Here is an 18956-nt window from a genome sequence, read left to right on the forward strand (position 1 = left end):
AAATGTAATTAAGCCAATTCGACCTCATCAAAAGACCAGCTGGATTTGGATATGGTTTGTTGAAAAATTTAATTATTACCTCTCCAGACTTCAGACTCTTTACAAGAGTCAGGTAACTGCCAAAATATTGGAAACACTTGAGTAAATGAGGGATACAAATTATATTGAAAGCAGGTGCTTCCACACAGGTGTGGTTTCTGAGTTAATTTAGCAATTATCGTCCCATCATGCTTAGGTTCATTATTTTGGATACCATTTCTATGCCCCAATATGATGGCAATGCCCCCATTCACAGGGCAAGAGGGGTCACAGAATGGTTTGATGAACATGAAAATGATGCAAACCATATGCCATGGCCATTTCTGTCACCAGATCTCAACCCCATTGAACACTTCTTGGTGATTCTGGAGCTGCGTCTGAGACAGCGTTTTCTACCATCATCAACAAAACACCAAATGATGGAATTCCTCGTGAAAGAATGGTATCTCATCACAGTTCCAGACACACAATCTTTGCAAGGTGCATTGAAGCTGTTCTGGCTCGTGGTGGCCCAACGCCCGATTAAGACAATTCATGTTGGTGTCTTTATTTTGGCAGTTACCTGTATTATCTGGTGTACACAATCTTACATCAAGAGCGTCTCTATATTTCTGTATGCACAAAACTTCAGCTGTTTACCGTTGTTATGACATGTCCTTCACAAGAGGGAAATGATAGGCGATAACACGGACTGTAAAGCAAAGGAGAGCTGTCAAAAACAAGATTCATGACAGGTTGCTAAATGTGTCACCTGAAAAGCTGTCTTCTCCGTGGTGAGCCTTCAGTGCTGAGGAAATAACTGTATGCAGGAAACAAACAAGTTAATTGGGTTTCAAAGAAGATCGGTGGCCTTTGTTAACACGGTTATGCCACAAATACTGTACATGCTCAAGCAGCATTCATCCTTGTACTTCATAAGCAATGTACATGACATTCAGTCTTGAGGCATTAGGCATGGTGTTTATTGGTGTCAAGTTGAGAATAATAAAATCTGCCTATTTAGCAAAAATATCATGCTAATCCAGTTACTTCACAGTTTTACACTCAAAGTTATGTGTTTAACAACAAGTAAATTCTTAAACCTCCTTTCCCACCATGCACTATGGTGTGTTGTCTGTGATTGGTAGTTACATTGGTCTGAGAATTAGATTCAGAATCTACCTGACACCTTACAAGAGTAATATCACAAAGCCCCTCATAACATACAATCAAGTTGGCTCCAATAGACACTGTGTTAACTAACCTCCAGATGAGCTTCAATGCCATACAACTCTCCTTCCGTGGCCTCCAACTGCTCTTAAATGCAAGTAAAACTAAAAGCATGCTCTTCAACCGATCACTGCCCGCACCTGCCCGTTCTGACTTAGAATATGTGGACAACTACAAATACCTAGGTGTCGGGTTAGACTGTAAACTCTCCTTCCATACTCACATTAAACATCTCTAATCCAAATTTAAATCTAGAATCGGCTTCCTATTTCGCAACAAAGCATCCTTCACTCATGCTGCCAAACATACCCTCGTAAAACTGACCATCCTACCGACCCGATGTTCTCTATACCATCTACTGCATCTTGCCATCTTTATGTAATACATGTATCACTAGCCACTTTAAACTATGACACTTTTATGTTTACATACCCTACATTACTCATCTCATATGTATATACTGTACTCGATACCATATACTGCATCTTGCCTATGCCGTTCTGTACCATCACTCATTCATATATCTTTATGTACATATTCTTTATCCCTTTACACTTGTGTGTATAAGGTAGTAGTTGTGGAATTATTAGGTTAGATTACTCGTTGGTTACTACTGCATTGTCGGAACTAGAAGCACAAGCATTTCGCTACACTCGCATTAACATCTGCTAACCATGTGTATGTGACAAATAAAATTTGATTTGATTTGATCCTCGACTTCGGCAATGTCATTTACAAAATAGCCTCCAACACTACTCAACAAATTGGATGCAGTCTATCACAGTGCCATCCGTTTTGTCACCAAAGCCCCATATACTACCCACCACTGCGACCTGTATGCTCTCGTTGGCTGGCCCTCGCTTCATACTCGTCGCCAAACCCGCTGGCTCCAGGTCATCTACAAGTCTCTGCTAGGTAAAGCCCCACCTTATCTCAGCTCACTGGTCACCATAGCAGCACCCACCCATAGCACGCGCTCCAGCAGGTATATCTCACTGGTCACCCTCAAAGCCAATTCTTCTTTTGGCCACCTCTCCTTCCAGTTATCTGCTGCCAATGACTGGAACGAACTGCAAAAATCTCTGAAGCTGGAGACGCTTACCTCCCTCACTAGCTTTAAGCACCAGCTATCAGAGCAGTTCACAGATCACTGCACCTGTACATAGCTCATCTGTAAATAGCCCATCCAATCTACCTCATCCCCATACTGTATTTATTTATCTTGCTCCTTTGCACCCCAGTATTTCTACTTGCACATTCATCTTCTGCACATTCTACCATTCCAGTGTTTAATTGCTTTATTGTAATTACTTCGCCACCATAGCCTATTTATTGCCTTACCTCTCTTATCCTACCTCATTTGCACATGCTGTATATAGATTTTTCCACTGTATTATTGATTGTATGTTTGTTTATTCCATGTGTAACTCTGTGTTGTTATATGTGTCGAACTGCTTTGCTTTATCTTGGCCACGTCGCAGTTGCAAATGAGAACTTGTTCTCAACTAGCCTACCTGGTTAAATAAAAGTGAAATAAATACATTTTTAAAAGTTCATTGTGATAACAATGACATTTTCTGTTTGTGCTGTCGCCAACTCCTCTACAACATTCATTCATCATTCCATACATGCACATAAACTCAGCTACAACAAAAAAGTCCCTTTTTCAGAACCCTGTCTTTCAAAGATAATTCGTAAAAATGCAAATAACTTCACAGATCTTCGTTGTAAAGGGTTTAAACACTGTTTCCCATGCTTGTTCAATGAACCATAAACAACGAATGAACATGCACCTGTGCAACGGTCGTTAAGACACTAACAGCTTACAGACGGTAGGCAATTAAGGTCACAGTTATGAAAACTTAGGACACTAAAGAGGCCTTTCTACTGACTCTGAAAAACACCAAAAGAAAGATGCCCAGGGTCCCTGCTCATCTGCATGAACGTGCCTTAGGCATGCTGCAAGGAGGCATGAGGACTGCTGATGTGGCCAGGGCAATAAATGGCAATGTCCGTACTATGAGACGCCTAAGACAGCGCTACAGGGAGACAGGATGGACAGCTGATCGTCCTCGCAGTGGCAGACCACGTGTAACAACACCTGCACAGGATCGGTACATCCGAACATCACACCTGCGGGACAGGTACAGGATGGCAACAACGACTGCCCAAGTTACACCAGGAACGCACAATCCCTCCATCAGTGCTCAGACTGTCCGCAAAATGCTGAGAGAGGCTGGACTGAGGTGTTGTAGACCTGTTGTAAGGCAGGTCCTCACCAGACATCACTGGGAACAACGTCGCTTATGGGCACAAACCCACCATCGCTGGACCAGTGCTCTTCACTGACGAGTCACAGTTTTGTCTCACCAGGGGTGATGGATTGCGTTTATCTTCGAAGGAATGGGCATACACCGAGGCCTGTAGTCTGGAGCGGGATCAATTTGGAGGTGGAGGGTCCATCATGGTCTGGGGCGGTGTGTCACAGCATCATCGGACTGAGCTTGTTGTCATTGCAGCCAATCTCAACTCTGTACGTTGCAGGGAAGACATCGTCCTCCCTCATGTGGTACCCTTCCTGCAGGCTCATCCTGACATGACCTTCCAGCATGACAATGCCACCAGCCATACTGCTCGTTCTGTGCGTGATTTCCTGCAAGACAGGAATGTCAGTGTTCTGCCATGGCCAGCGAAGAGCCCGGATCTCAATCCCATTGAGCACGTCTGGGACCTGTTGGATCGGAGGGTGAGGGCTAGGGCCATTCCCCCCAGAAATGTCCAGTAACTTGCAGGTGCCTTGGTGGAAGAGTGGTGTAACATCTCAAAGCAAGAACTGGCAAATATTTTGCAGTCCACGAGGAGGAGATGCACTGCCGTGCTTAACGCAGCTGGTGGCCACACCAGATACTGACTGTTACTTTTTATTTTGATCCCCCCTTTGTTCAGGGACACATTATTAAATTTCTGTTAGTCACATGTCTGTGGAACTTGTTCAGTTCATGTCTCAGTTGTTGAATCTTGTTATGATCATACAAATATTTACAAATGTTAAGTTTGCTGAAAAGAAACGCAGTTGACGGTGAGAGGAAGTACATTTTTTTGCTGAGTTTATATGATCTGTCGACCAGACTAGGTGCTGTTATGTATGAGATGCCTTTGTGTCAAGAATCGGTGAGGAATGTGATGAATTAAGATTAATGTAATTTTCATGGTTAAATGTCCGGCGTTATCACATATGGGACTCATATCAACATGAGTCTGTGTCCAGATGCCTAACTATCTATCACCTAGCCATACAACACTGTTATACGTGTATACACTGGTTGCTCAACTAAAAGTTTTGAAATTATGCTGCGTGACTTAGAGGTCATTTGTTGTTTAGTACGGTACCCTGCATCACTGCTTAATTGCACCAGACCAGCACAATGGGGAGTTAGAGCCCAGATTATGCTTTTGGGTCCCAAGGTGCTAATGTGTCTCTCGCTGACAACGAATGGGCGACGTAAACAAAATAGAAACTGATAATTGTGCACAACTTCAAAATTGAATTTCAATTCACTGAATGATGAGGTTGAAGAAGGTGATTGAATTTAGAACAAAAGTGTAAGAATTGTTATTCCTCTGTCCTGCACGCGCACACTTTGAAAAATACACTTATTTTTTTGTTTCTACTCTTCAGTATTAATTACTAAAACTGTTGTTACACTAAGGTTTTTATTCTAAGAGAAACGAAAATGTTCAATTATATTCCAAAGATATACAGTTGAAGTCAGAAGTTTACATACCCTTAGGTTGGAGTCATTAAAACTAGTTCTTCAACCACTCCACAAATTTCTTGTTAACAAACTACAGTTTTGGCAAGTCGGTTAGGACATCTACTTTGTGCATGACACAAGTCATTTTTCCAACAATTGTTTACAGACAGATTATTTCACGTATAACTCAATGTATCACAATTTTAGTGGGTCAGAAGTTTACTAACACTAAGATGACTGTATCTTTAAACAGCTTGGATAATTCCAGAAAATTATGTCATGGCTTTAGAAGCTTCTGATAGGCTAATTGACATCATTTGAGTCAACTGGAGGTGTACCTGTAGATGTATTTCAAGGCCCACCTTCAAACTCAGTGCCTCTTTGCTTGACATCATGGGAAAATCAAAAGAAATCAGCCAAGACCTCAGAAAAAGATTTGTAGACCTACACATGTCTGGTTCATCCTTGGGAGCAATTTCCAAACGCCTGAAGGTACCACGTTCATCTGTACAAACAATAGTATGCAAGTATAAACACCATGGGACCACGCAGCCGTCATACCACTCAGGAAGGAGACGCGTTCTGTCTCCTAGAGATGAATGTACTTTGGTGCGAAAAGTGCAAATCAATCCCAGAACAACAGCAAAGGACCTTGTGAAGATGCTGGAGGAAACAGGTACAAAAGTATCTGTATCCACAGTAAAACGAGTCCTATATCGACATAACTTGAAAGGCCGATCAGCAAGGAAGAAGCCACTGCTCCAAAACCGCCATAAAAAAGCCAGACTACGGTTTGCAACTTTACATGGGGACAAAGATCATACTTTTTGGAGAAATGTCCTCTGGTCTGATGAAACAAAAATATATCATGACCATCGTTATGTTTGGAGGAAAAATGGGGGGGCTTGCAAGCCGAAGAACAACATCCCAACCGTGAAACACGGGGGTGGCAGCATCATGTTGTGGGGGTGCTTTGCTGCAGGAGAGACTGGTGCACTTCACTAAATAGGTGGCATCATGAAGAAGGAAAATAATGTGGATATATTGAAGCAACATCTCAAGACATCAGTCAGGAAGTTAAAGCTTGGTTGCAAATGGTTCTTCCAAATGGACAATGACCCCAAGCATACTTCCAAAGTTGTGTCAAAACTGCTTAAGGACAACAAAGTCAAGGTATTGGAGTGGCCATCACAAAGCCCTGACCTCAATCCTATGGAAAATTAGTGGGCAGAACAAAAAAAGCGTGTGCGAGCATGGAGGCCTAGAAACCTGATTCAGTTACACCAGCTCTGTCAGGAGGACTGGGCCAAAATTCACCCAACTTATTGTGGGAAGCTTGTGGAAGGCTACCTGAAATGTTTGACCCAAGTTAAACAATTTAATGGCAATGCTACCAAATACTAATTGAGTGTATGTAAACCTTTGACTCACTGGGAATGTGATGAAAGAACTAAAAGCTAAAATAAATAATTCTCTCTCCTATTATTCTGACATTTCACATTCTTAAAACAAGTGGTGATCCTAAAACAGGGAATTTTTACGAGGATTAAATGTCAGGAATTGTGAAAAACTGAGTTTAAATGTATTTGGCTAAGGTGTATGTAAACTTCCGACTTCAACTGTATGTGTTGACTGAATATAATCAAGTTATGTCTGCTAAATAATCAAGTTGATGGCGCAGTCATATAGCCTCGGCACCTACATATAGCTGAGTGACTCACTCATTCATGGCTTTGGATCAAAATAATTAAGTAGCAACGTTCTTTCTGATAGTCTTTAATAAATAAATGTTTTGGATATCCTGACCTGGACATCATGTCTTATAATAGTGCATTATGGGCTATTAGCAGGACATTAGACTCCTGCCAACACCTCTGTATTTTGATACTTTGTGCAAGGCAATTGATCAGCATTCAAATCTTTGTGGACGGGGCCTCGGGAGTGGCGCAGCGGTCTAAGACAATGCATCGCAGTGCAAACCGCGCTGCTACAGATGCTGGTTCCATACCCTTGCCGGTCGCGACCGGGAGACCCATGAGGCGACAGTGGGCTTTTGGTTTCTCTTCCTCTAAAAACAGAAATACAGAAATTCTAAATAACAAACTAGCTTTACTTACAAATGAGTAAGAATGTCTCACCCCATGTTCAAGAATGGCCTTTTTCTCGCTCACTTTCGGTTATTTGAAAACAAAATCATCTCCAAAATATTGTTATTTTTTAAACAAGCCAAAGAAAGTTGGTTGCAATTTCAGTTTAATCCACCAGAAAAGACAGAACAAACAATAGAACAAATATTGTGGTTTAACTCAAATATACTAATTGATGTTTTTTTTTTTTATTGTCTGTACTAGATTTTCTGTTCCTCCTGAAAGCCTTAATCTGCTTACTCAAATGAATAGAGATCCTGGTCATGGTGCTACAGTATGTTGTTACAGCATAATCAAAGTGAAGACAATCGGCGAACTGCTGTATACTTATGGCCTATTGTGAGCTGAAAATCACACATTTCCAGTACTCCTCACCCCTCCCCAAACTCCACCCTTGAAGGCAGACCAGCAGAAAGAGAAACATTATCTGAGGGCAGAGATACGGGCGACAGCTGATGCAGTGGTCCAGAGCCAGGCGGTATTGGCAGAGAGTCACTCATCATTGGCAGAGAGTCAGGCGTCATTGGCGGAAAGTCAGGTGGAGAATGACGCATTGAAGAGGGCGAGGAACGAGATGGAGTCACAATCCATGCCAGGCACACCTGTGAGCTCTGGAACTCCACCTCCGACAGGCAGAGTTAACATACCTGGCGGGTTCTTCAGCTCGTCAGTTCACCCTGACATTTCCATTCTGCTTCTGACAACAGAACTTGACCAACTGCTCACCAGGCACAGCAAGGACCGTTATGCTGTTCTGCTATTCCAAGGATGTGTAACTAAAGAGATACACCGAATACCAACTGGGATGGGTCCCGAGGCAAATGTGGCTTACCAGTGAACTCCGGGTGTTCATCATTAATACTGTGTCTCAAGAAGTTTCTGTCCATGGCTGACGCAACCCAAAAACATTAAAGACAGAGTTAATGAGTACTTGAGGTCACCGAGAAAGTCTGGACATGGCCTGCTTTCCCTTATGTCAGGAATTAGAAACTTTACCATGTTTACCACAGTATGTACTGTAGGCCATGTTTACTTGTCAGATGGCACAGTAGCCTAATAAACAAATAGTAGCCTAATAAAACTACCTCATCACCATATTGTTATTTGTTTTATTTATTTTGCTCCTTTGCACTCCAGTACCGCTACGTGCACACTCATCTTCTGCACATCTATCACCCCAGTGTTTAATTTGCCATACTGTAATAACTTTGCCACTATGGTCTATTTATTGCCTCACCCCCTTATCCTACCTCATTTGCACACACTGTATATAGACTTTCTCTATTGTATTACTGACTATATGTTTGTTTATTCCATGTGTAACTCTGTGTTGTTGTTTGTGTCGCACTGCTTTGCTTTATCTTGGCCAGGTCGCAGTTGTAAATGAGAACTTGTTCTCAACTAGCCTACCTGGTTAAATAAAGGTGAACAATTTTTTTTTTTTTAAATGCAGGCAGCTTCTATCTTCAAAATGCTTTAAATGCTTTATTAACCAAATGTTTAAAGTGCGTGTGGGCGACCTCATGCAACCGCAACATGTTGGATGAAGCATATACTGTAAAGTGCTGTATTTCTTTATCAGCATCTTTATGCTTTCGTTAATAATAATAATGATAGAAAGACCCTTTCAAAATGCAGATGTTTATTTCGATATGGATCCATAATGAATTACTATGGGAATACATATCACTAAATTACAGAAATATTGGAACAAAGTAGGCTAAGGAAGGTAAACAAATTGTTGCTTACTGGAAAATACTCTTTCAAAATGAATGGAAGGAACAGCATTCAGTGGTCAAGACAGCACTGCTCTGAGACATGCATGGGGACTGGTCTTGATAAATCAACAAGATTTTTTATTTTCACTGAATCTCCGTTTGGGTATTGGTTAGACTACGATTAGGGTGTGGAAATGTTAGGATTATTTTGCTCTTACTGTAGCACTGTAGCCTACTCCCGACCGGTCACGTAGTACTGCGCCATTATGGGCTATTAGCAGGACAATAGACTCTTGCCAAAATGGAGGGTAGGGGGAGAATTGTATCGTCAAATGTATTTCTTAGTTAGGTTGGCTGTATCACAACCGGCCATGATTGGTTGCAATTTCAGTTTTATCCACCAGAAAAGACAGAACACATAATACAACAAATGTTGTGGTTAAACTCAAATATACTAATTGATATCAATTATCAATTGGAACCTTTAACATGTGGAAGGGGGGAAAAGTATTATTATTATCATTATTAACTCTGTTTCTTCACAAGCGTAGCAGGTTGTGAATTCTGCAAACAACGTTTCTAGGATTGGCTATTAGCAGGACAATATGGTGGCAGGTAGCCTAGCGGTTAGAGCATTGGACTAATAACCGGAAGGTTGCAAGATCGAATCCCCGAGCATTAAAAACATTGCAGATGGGGCCTCCCGAGTGGCGCAGGGGTCTAAGACACCACATCGCAGTGCAAACTGCGTTGCTACAGATGCTGGTTCCATACCCGTGCCGGCCGCGACTGGGAGACCCATGAGGACACGGCTTTTGGTTTCTCTCCCTCTAAAAACAGAAATAAATCATTCTGAATAACAAACTGGCTTTATTTACAAATTAGTAAGAATGTCTCACCCCATGTTCAAGAATGGCTCTCGCTCACTTTAGGTTATTTGAAAACAAAATAATCTCCAAAATATCGTTATTTTTTAAACAAAGAGATTATTATTATTATTAATATCAATATTTCTGTTTGGGTATTGGTTAGACTACAATTATGGTGTGGAAATGTTATGCTCTTAGTACTGTAGCCTACTCCCGACCGTCACGTTGTACAGCACCATATTTTCCATTCCAAACTAACGTAAACCCTGAGGATTTCGTTTTTCTTGGAATAGAAACACCATAATATTAATCAAATTAATTAAGCTACATTTCTTAAAATCCATCCCATAATCTATGTTCTTACAAAAAAGTTTTTAAATTCGCTCGTATAGCCAATATTGAAGGCTATCAAATGCTTCTCAAAGATTCCCTCTGGTGGTCAAACTAGCACTAACTAGCATTAATGGTAACAATGGCTGACAATTAAATAACGTTCCACAGAATTCTGCTGCAGCCCGCAAGGTGTGCTGCAGTATGACGCAACTTTTAAAGGAAGAACCACTGTATGCACAATACCTGAATCCTCATTATTCATATTTTATGCACAGCCCAGAAGAGACACTCACATGTTGTCGTTGCTCTCATCATAGGCCAGGATCTTAGTTACTTCCCAGTTCCCTGATGTAAGATGGCGGACTTCATTTTGATCTGCTCTGAACTGGAGGGAGGAAGGGGAACAGACACAGGAAATAAACAATTAGAAGAGTCATCTTACATATAAAAACAACTTATTCATCATCAGCAGCAAGACCCTCACTTCTTGTTCTGTAACCACAGAGATATTACCCTCAGCATGGTGGAAATTATAGCAACAGAACACTTTGAGTGGTAACCATGGTGACATGAGTGACCCCCATCGGTTCGGTAACCATGGCGACTTGATCCTATACCTGTGTGGTGAACATGGCGATGTGATGGAACTCTCCGCGCCCGCCTTGCTTGACGGGCACCGTCAGGAAGAATCTGCTGCCGTCCCTGGAGAACACTGGTTCCTGGTTCTGCAGAAACAAACACAGCAAACATTTTACTTTTGAGTGTTATGATCATTATATGACCACAGAGATTGTGTATAATAGACTAGTAATATTCATGTGTTGGCATTTTAGGCCAATCATTACCAATGTGCACAATAAAGATCTATTGAATTAAATGGAATGAAACTTTGATTTGATATGTTTGACCATGACTGACTTTACAGGAGTTAAGATGTTTTACCTGCTTGGAAAGCCAGAGCTCTGAGGTCTCCTCATGCCTCTGAAATAGAAAGACCAAAATGTTAACAGTTAATAGCATGTCCCGTTTTAACCAATTAACCATTCCACAAGACAGCTCAAAGCCCTTCAAAATCATCCAATTCCCTTTCTTCCCCAATACTTTAAAATGCCAGAATTTGTGCTCTTTCATTAAAACCCATTGCAGACAAGGACAAAAGCCCTGGCAGAGAAGATGAGTCCGGGCCCAGGCGAAGCAGCTTCTTGGCTGGAGAGCCTGTTTGGTTGTGCTCTAGCCATCTGTGGGGCCTGACCCTGGAACAGTAAAACTGAACCGTTTCCCATATACTGCCACGCTTTCCCCACAGGGGACTGCTGCTCTGCCCTGTTCCAGACAAAACTTATAATAACACTCTGCAATCAAAACAAATCGTGGGAAGGATAAATCTTTACTTTCGTGTTCATGAAAACAGTTCTAGGAGATGATAAAAGCTTCCCAGTAAAAAATGATAGAACAATGAATGTGATTTATAGTGTGTTTATCTGATAAATGCCACGAGATAATCTTCTTCTTCAAAATGGTGGGTAAACAGAACGTGGCTACACCCCTTTACAAGCACCCTTTAGCATGCAGAGTAAAAAGCACACCAAACAACACAACAGGTGCTAAGCCCATACTGTAAACTGTTGACATAGAACTCATACAGGACTTTCAGATGAGGCATTCGAGTAAACAATCTCTTTCCCTTTGGTACAGTAGCACAGCAATAACAGTCAGTGCATTGTCTGCTCTCTCCTCCCACTGCCAATATAACAATATAATATGACCCCCCCCCCCCCCCTCCATACCCAGAATGCCATTCTTCTCACCTTAACACAGGCTCCTGTGGTGGTGTCACACACGGTCAGGATTGACACATTCTGGGCACGGCTCATCCACCTGACCGTTGTCTTGGTTTTACTGATCCACTTGACCATGGCTACATAGTGCTCCCTACGAGAGAGAGCAACCACAGTTATTATTGATTGAAAATGACCTTGTCTCTCCAAAAAGAAAACTTTCCAAGATCTGTTTTCATTATTGTTTTCATTATCATTATGTATGACACCTTATTTTGAGGCTGTCTGGTGGTGTGAGCTCCTGTGTATGGGTCGGCCCGTACAAATTCACCACGTACAACTTCACTGTGGGGTTTGGTTGGCCCGCCTGAAAACAGAGTAAGTATTTTAGATACTGTAGCACCACTACATATGATAAATCAAAGATGAATCACAGAGAAAAATACCACACATTACAATCACCATATAAACTAAGCTAAACATTGTATAATTCCATTGTAATTATGTAGAGCAATATTATACAGTGTATGTACCTACATATTATCCCAACTCCAAAACATCCCCAAACAATGGATGATAATAATAAACACATAAGAATCCTTTAACACATGCCCTAACAATGAATAATAGCTACCGTAGGTCATTACACAATACAAAGTCATTTCATCGAATGGTGATACAAATGTTGGTAACGCTTTACATAAAGTTGCCCCTATTACTATTTAACTACACCGTAAAAAAAACTGTAGTAACAACATAGTACTACATAGGTGTTACTATGTAATTACATGGTAGGAAGGTTGTAGCGCTAGCAGTTATTGCACAATTTGAAATGTGTATTTACATATCCACTTGCTGAAGGTTACTCCGCATGTATTTACTGATGTTATTACACATTTTCTTGTTCCACTGTGTAACTAATGTTTTGTAATTACACGCTTGAAAGTTACCTGTGAATTACCATGTTAATAACTCTAACCAAAATCTGACCTTGTTACAAGGTGCCACTGCCGTCGAATACACATGCAATACCAGGGTTGATAAATAGGCTAGGGTATGTTTGCAACAATTGTAACTATTGTCATTAACTACCGGTCATTTTCAATTAGTTTATTTCTATGTTATGACCTGGCTCAAAGGCTATCCCGAATCAAATGTAATGTAAGAACAATGTGTTTTAATAGGATATCCTTGTAATTATCATGTACCTAGCCGGGAGCAAGCAACTTAATGTAAAGTGAAACCCAGTAGGGTATAATCTTTATAATTACCATGTAGTTAGAATATAACAACTTTTGCAGACTGAAAATAGAGGAGACTGGAGAACATTAGTTACATTCTACTTAAAATGTATAAAGCATTAACAGCCAACTCTGTAATTACAATGTTGTTACAAGAGATATACATTTATTTACAATGTACTTACCCAGGAGTAAGCATCTTCATGTAAAGCGAAGTGAATTGTCTTATGACTTTGTACTTACAATGTAAATAAGGAGGTGGGAAAACTTTTTTTCAGATTACTTTTCTTCAATGGATTTGCCAAAGATTCATATTCACAACCATTCAAATTCAATTCTCCATTTCAGACTCAAAGCAATAACTATTTTAGTTAAAATAAGTAAGACAGGGTGGTAAAGCAAGCTAGATAGCATTTCCCCCTTATTCATTAATGTAGCAAGCTTGCGAGGATGAGTATTCGAACACAGTACTGTCTCCCTCCAGCAGGTTGCATTGTTTTCATTGTTTTGCCCAACAAGCAACTTTCACATGCGCCGAATACAAAAGTGTACCGTGAAATGCTTACTTACAAGTCCTTAACCAACAATGCAGAATTTAAAAAAAGTAAGTAATAAAATATTTGTGACAAAAATAAAATAACCTGAAGTAAGAAAAAAGTAACACAAGAAAATAACAATAACAAGGTTATATACCTGTACCTGTACCGAGTCAATGTGCGGGAGTACAGGTCAAACCTGTACAGGTTACAGGTTTGATAGATCGCGGGAAAAGAGCTACAGTCCAAGCTAGGTCTTCCAATGGTGCGACTGCTGTCGGCATCCAAAGATTATCCAATTTAAATAAACGCTTGGAGGTAAGGATGACAGCAGTGGTGTAGTCTACGGCGATACTGATATCACTTATTATTGATATCTACATAGAGCATTGATGTGAGACACACTACTACTCTCTCATTTAGCTATTTGCGCTTTACGGATTGTGGTTGTTGTGGATGGCTGTTCACAAATCTAAATGTGTATTTGAACCAAATAATGGTTGAATTCAAGAAATTTAAGCTGCTCATTGTTTTCGAAACCAGTCGACAGCCAGTGAAAAATGCGCTCTTGCAACAGCTGCATAGTGCGGATCCCAACCTATGGAATAAAAGTGGGGCTTTTATTGCTCAATCTAATTCATGCTGATAAAAAAAAAAAAAATAGGCCTAATGGACACATGCTCAAACTTGCACACTTTTGATAGACTAAAGGGACAATCTGTAGTTGCTACATCCATTTTTGGACTTAATGTTGATATCATGTATAGTCAGTCCTTGTATCCACAGCTCTGTCTATTAATCTGAGAGTGGTTACATTTCTCCAGGCCCATCCCTTAGATTTGTACCAAAACAGTACCAAAACAGAAGCTGGGCAGCCGTTTTGTTATTGTTTCTTTGGGGGATTTGCCCTTTAAACAGCTGCATATTATCAAGATATCTGTAACGGTCCTGACCTGTTTTATGTTGTTTTTGTATGTGTTTAGGTCAGGGCATGTGTTTTGGGTGGGCAGTCTATGTTATCTGTTTCTATGTTGGTTGTGGTTGCCTGGTATGGCTCTTAATTAGAGGCAGGTGTTTTGCGTTCTCCTCTAATTAAGAGTCATATTTAGGTAGGGTGTTCTCACTGTTTGTTTGTGGGTGATTGTCTCCTGTGTCGTCGAATGTATGTACCATACGGGACTGTTTGGCTGTTCGTTTATTTTGATGTCGTCTGTTTCCTGTCCGTGAGTTTACGTTTAGTTATGTAAGTTTATGTTCAGGTTTCGTCGACGTCGTTTTCTTGTTTTGTAAATTTGAAAGTGTTTTGTTTTTCGTGTTGCCATCGTCGTATTGAAATAAAAGATGGCTTATTTCCCAAATGCTGCATTTTGGTCTGATGATCCTTCTCTCCTCTCCTCGTCCGAGGAAGAGGAGAACGACAGCCCTTACAGAATCACCCACCACGCTAAGACCAAGCGGCAAGGGAATGCTCAACAGAGCAACAAGGACTCCTGGACTTGGGAGGAGATCCTGGATGGTTGAGGACCTTGGGCTCAGCCAGGGGAATATCGCCGTCCCAAGGAGGAGTTGGAAGCAGCGAAGGCTGAGAGGCGCTGGTATGAGGAGGCAGCGCGGCGACGCGGTTGGGAGCCCGTGAGTCAGACCCAAAAATTTCTTGGGGGGGGGCACACGAGGAGTGTGGCAAAGCCGGGTAGGATACCCGAGCCAACTCCCCGTGCTTACCGTGGAGGTAGAAGGCGTCGTACTGGTAAGACACCGTGTTATGCGGTAAAGCGCACGGTGTCCCCAGTACGCGTGCTTAGCCCAGTGCGGGCTATTCCACCTTGCCGCACTGGGAGGGCTAAGTTGGGCATCGAGCCGGATGTCATGAAGCCGGCCCAACGCATCTGGCCACCAGTGCGTCTCCTCGGGCCGGCATACATGGCACCAGCCTTACGAATGGTGTCCCCGGTTTGCCAGTATAGCCTAGTGCGGGCTATTCCACCTCGCCGCACTGGCAGGGTTACGGGCACCATTCAACCTGGTAAGGTTGGGCAGGCTCGGTGCTCAAGAGCACGAGTCCTCCTTCACGGTCCGGTAGACCCGGTGCCACCTCCATGTACCAGTCCTCCGGTGGCAGCCCCCCGTACCAGGCTGTCTCTCCGGGTTCTCTCTCCTGCTGTTTCCTCCTCTCCAGCGCAGCCAGTGCCTAGACCACGCACCAGGCTGTCTCTCCTTCTCCTCCCTACAGAGCCGTCCTGCCATGACCAGCCAGAGCTGTCCTGCCATGTTCAGCCAGAGCTGTCCTGCCATGTTCAGCCAGAGCCGTCCTGCCATGACCAGCCAGAGCCGTCCTGCCATGACCAGCCAGAGCCGTCCTGCCATGACCAGCCAGAGCCGTCCTGCCATGACCTGCCAGAGCCGTCCTGCCATGACCTGCCAGAGCCGTCCTGCCATGACCTGCCAGAGCCGTCCTGCTATGACCTGCCAGAGCCGTCCTGCTATGACCTGCCAGAGCCGTCCTGCTATGACCTGCCAGAGCCGTCCAGCCAGGACCTGCCAGAGCCGTCCAGCCAGGACCTGCCAGAGCCGTCCAGCCAGGACCTGCCAGAGCCGTCCAGCCAGGACCTGCCAGAGCCGTCCAGCCAGGACCTGCCAGAGCCGTCCAGCCAGGACCTGCCAGAGCCGTCCAGCCAGGACCTGCCAGAGCCGTCCAGCCAGGACCTGCCAGAGTCCCTCAGCCAGGACCTGCCAGAGTCCCTCAGCCAGGACCTGCCAGAGTCCCTCAGCCAGGACCTGCCAGAGTCCCTCAGCCAGGACCTGCCAGAGTCCCTCAGCCAGGACCTGCCAGAGTCCCTCAGCCAGGACCTGCCAGAGTCCCTCAGCCAGGACCTGCCAGAGTCCCTCAGCCAGGACCTGCCAGAGTCCCTCAGCCAGGATCTGCCAGAGTCCCTCAGCCAGGATCTGCCAGATTCCCTCAGCCAGGATCTGCCAGAGTCCCTCAGCCAGGATCTGCCAGAGTCCCTCAGCCAGGATCTGCCAGAGTCCCTCAGCCAGGATCTGCCAGAGTCCCTCAGCCAGGATCTGCCAGAGTCCCTCAGCCGGGACCTGCCCCTTGTCCCGGTGCTGCCCCTTGTCCCGGTGCTGCCCCTTGTCCCGGTGCTGCCCCTTGTCCCGGTGCTGCCCCTCGTCCCGGTGCTGCCCCTCGTCCCGGTGCTGCCCCTCGTCCCGGTGCTGCCCCTCGTCCCGGTGCTGCCCCTCGTCCCGGTGCTGCCCCTCGTCCCGGTGCTGCCCCTCGTCCCGGTGCTGGTCCTCATCCCGGTGCTGCCCCTTATCCCGGTGCTGCCCCTTATCCCGGTGCTGCCCCTTGTCCCGGTGCTGCCCCTTGTCCCGGTGCTGCCCCTTGTCCCGGTGCTGCCCCTTGTCCCGGTGCTGCCCCTTGTCCCGGTGCTGCCCCTTGTCCCGGTGCTGCCCCTCGTCCCGGTGCTGCCCCTCGTCCCGGTGCTGCCCCTCGTCCCGGTGCTGCCCCTCGTCCCGGTGCTGCCCCTCGTCCCGGTGCTGCCCCTCGTCCCGGTGCTGCCCCTCATCCCGGTGCTGCCCCTTATCCCGGTGCTGCCCCTTATCCCGGTGCTGCCCCTTGTCCCGGTGCTGCCCCTTGTCCCGGTGCTGCCCCTTGTCCCGGTGCTGCCCCTTGTCCCGGTGCTGCCCCTTGTCCCGGTGCTGCCCCTTGTCCCGGTGCTGCCCCTTGTCCCGGTGCTGCCCCTTGTCCCGGTGCTGCCCCTTGTCCCGGTGCTGCCCCTTGTCCCGGTGCTGCCCCTTGTCCCGGTGCTGCCCCTTCTCCCGGTGCTGGCCGTTCATTTAGGGGATGTTTGTTTTAGGGTGGTCATTGGGAGGGGAAGACAGAAGCGGGGAGTGACTATGGTGGTGTGGGGACAGCGTCCAGAGCCGGAGCCACCACCGTGGTCAACTGCCCACCCAGACCCTCCCCTGGACTTTGTGCTGGTGCGCCCGGCGTTCGCACCTTGAGGGGGGGGTTCTGTAACGGTCCTGACCTGTTTTATGTTGTTTTTGTATGTGTTTAGGTCAGGGCATGTGTTTTGGGTGGGCAGTCTATGTTATCTGTTTCTATGTTGGTTGTGGTTGCCTGGTATGGCTCTTAATTAGAGGCAGGTGTTTTGCGTTCTCCTCTAATTAAGAGTCATATTTAGGTAGGGTGTTCTCACTGTTTGTTTGTGGGTGATTGTCTCCTGTGTCGTCGAATGTATGTACCATACGGGACTGTTTGGCTGTTCGTTTATTTTGATGTCGTCTGTTTCCTGTCCGTGAGTTTACGTTTAGTTATGTAAGTTTATGTTCAGGTTTCGTCGACGTCGTTTTCTTGTTTTGTAAATTTGAAAGTGTTTTGTTTTTCGTGTTGCCATCGTCGTATTGAAATAAAAGATGGCTTATTTCCCAAATGCTGCATTTTGGTCTGATGATCCTTCTCTCCTCTCCTCGTCCGAGGAAGAGGAGAACGACAGCCCTTACAATATCAAAGTGTCACCAACAAAAAGGTAAACAACAGGCCTATAGCAAATGTAGAATATAGCATTCATTCAGCGCTTTTTAGTAGTGCTCAAAGCATGCCATTCCATGAGCGCAGCGTTTATTTTTCAAATCAATGAGCCCAATCAGTCCTCCATGACAACAAAATCATAAACAACCGAGTAGGGCTGGCTAATAAATCCTTAGTTTTGAGTTTATGCTCAGGTAAAACAATTTGGCTAATCTATACTTCCATATTTCCAAATCCTATTCTTGAAGATCAAGGGAATGACTGGAATTCTGATAGACTTTGGTTTATAACGTAAAGATATAATTTAATTGTATTATTATATGTAGTAGAAAGCGATGGGTTAGAAGAAGCCTACATAACCAACCCATAAAGTAAAATGTAACATCCATAAATGGCCAGCTATGTAAATTTTAACATTGATTTATCTTTCAATAGATGTCGTTCAATTGGTAACATACATTTTAGTCTTCTTCTAATGCCTCTTAATTGGAAAGTAATCTAAAAGTAACAGAATGTAATCAGATTACGTTACTGAGTTCAGGTAATCCAAAAGTTACGTTACTGATTACAATTTTGGACAGGTAACTGATAATTGTAACGGATTATAAAGTAACCTACCCAACCCTGCATGTTGGTAGAGGTAAAGTGACTATGCATAGATAGTAAACAGCGAGTAGCAGCAGTGTAAAAAAGGGGGTCAATGCATACAGGCCGGGTAGCCATTTGATTAACTGTTTAGCAGTCTAATGGCATGAGGGTAGAAGCTGTTAACTTAGGGATAAGGCCCCTTTTTCTCC

At 44.0% G+C, this 18956-nt stretch overlaps 1 protein-coding gene across 2 annotated transcripts in view; it reads right to left on the reverse strand.

Moving 5' to 3' along the window:
* The window catches only part of LOC139547001 (inactive dipeptidyl peptidase 10-like), a 323183-nt gene that overhangs the window by 38736 nt on the left and 265491 nt on the right, over nt 1-18956 (reverse strand). For both annotated transcript variants that reach the window (XM_071356027.1, XM_071356028.1), the window contains exons 10-15: nt 12118-12215; nt 11879-12002; nt 11013-11051; nt 10688-10795; nt 10364-10455; nt 791-838 (exon numbers count right to left, since the gene is read on the reverse strand). In XM_071356027.1, coding sequence (XP_071212128.1) covers nt 791-838; nt 10364-10455; nt 10688-10795; nt 11013-11051; nt 11879-12002; nt 12118-12215 — 509 coding nt within the window. The remainder of the gene's footprint in view (nt 1-790; nt 839-10363; nt 10456-10687; nt 10796-11012; nt 11052-11878; nt 12003-12117; nt 12216-18956) is intronic.

Source organism: Salvelinus alpinus, chromosome 20 (assembly GCF_045679555.1).
Source record: "Salvelinus alpinus chromosome 20, SLU_Salpinus.1, whole genome shotgun sequence".
Classification (NCBI taxonomy): Eukaryota; Metazoa; Chordata; class Actinopteri; order Salmoniformes; family Salmonidae; genus Salvelinus; species Salvelinus alpinus.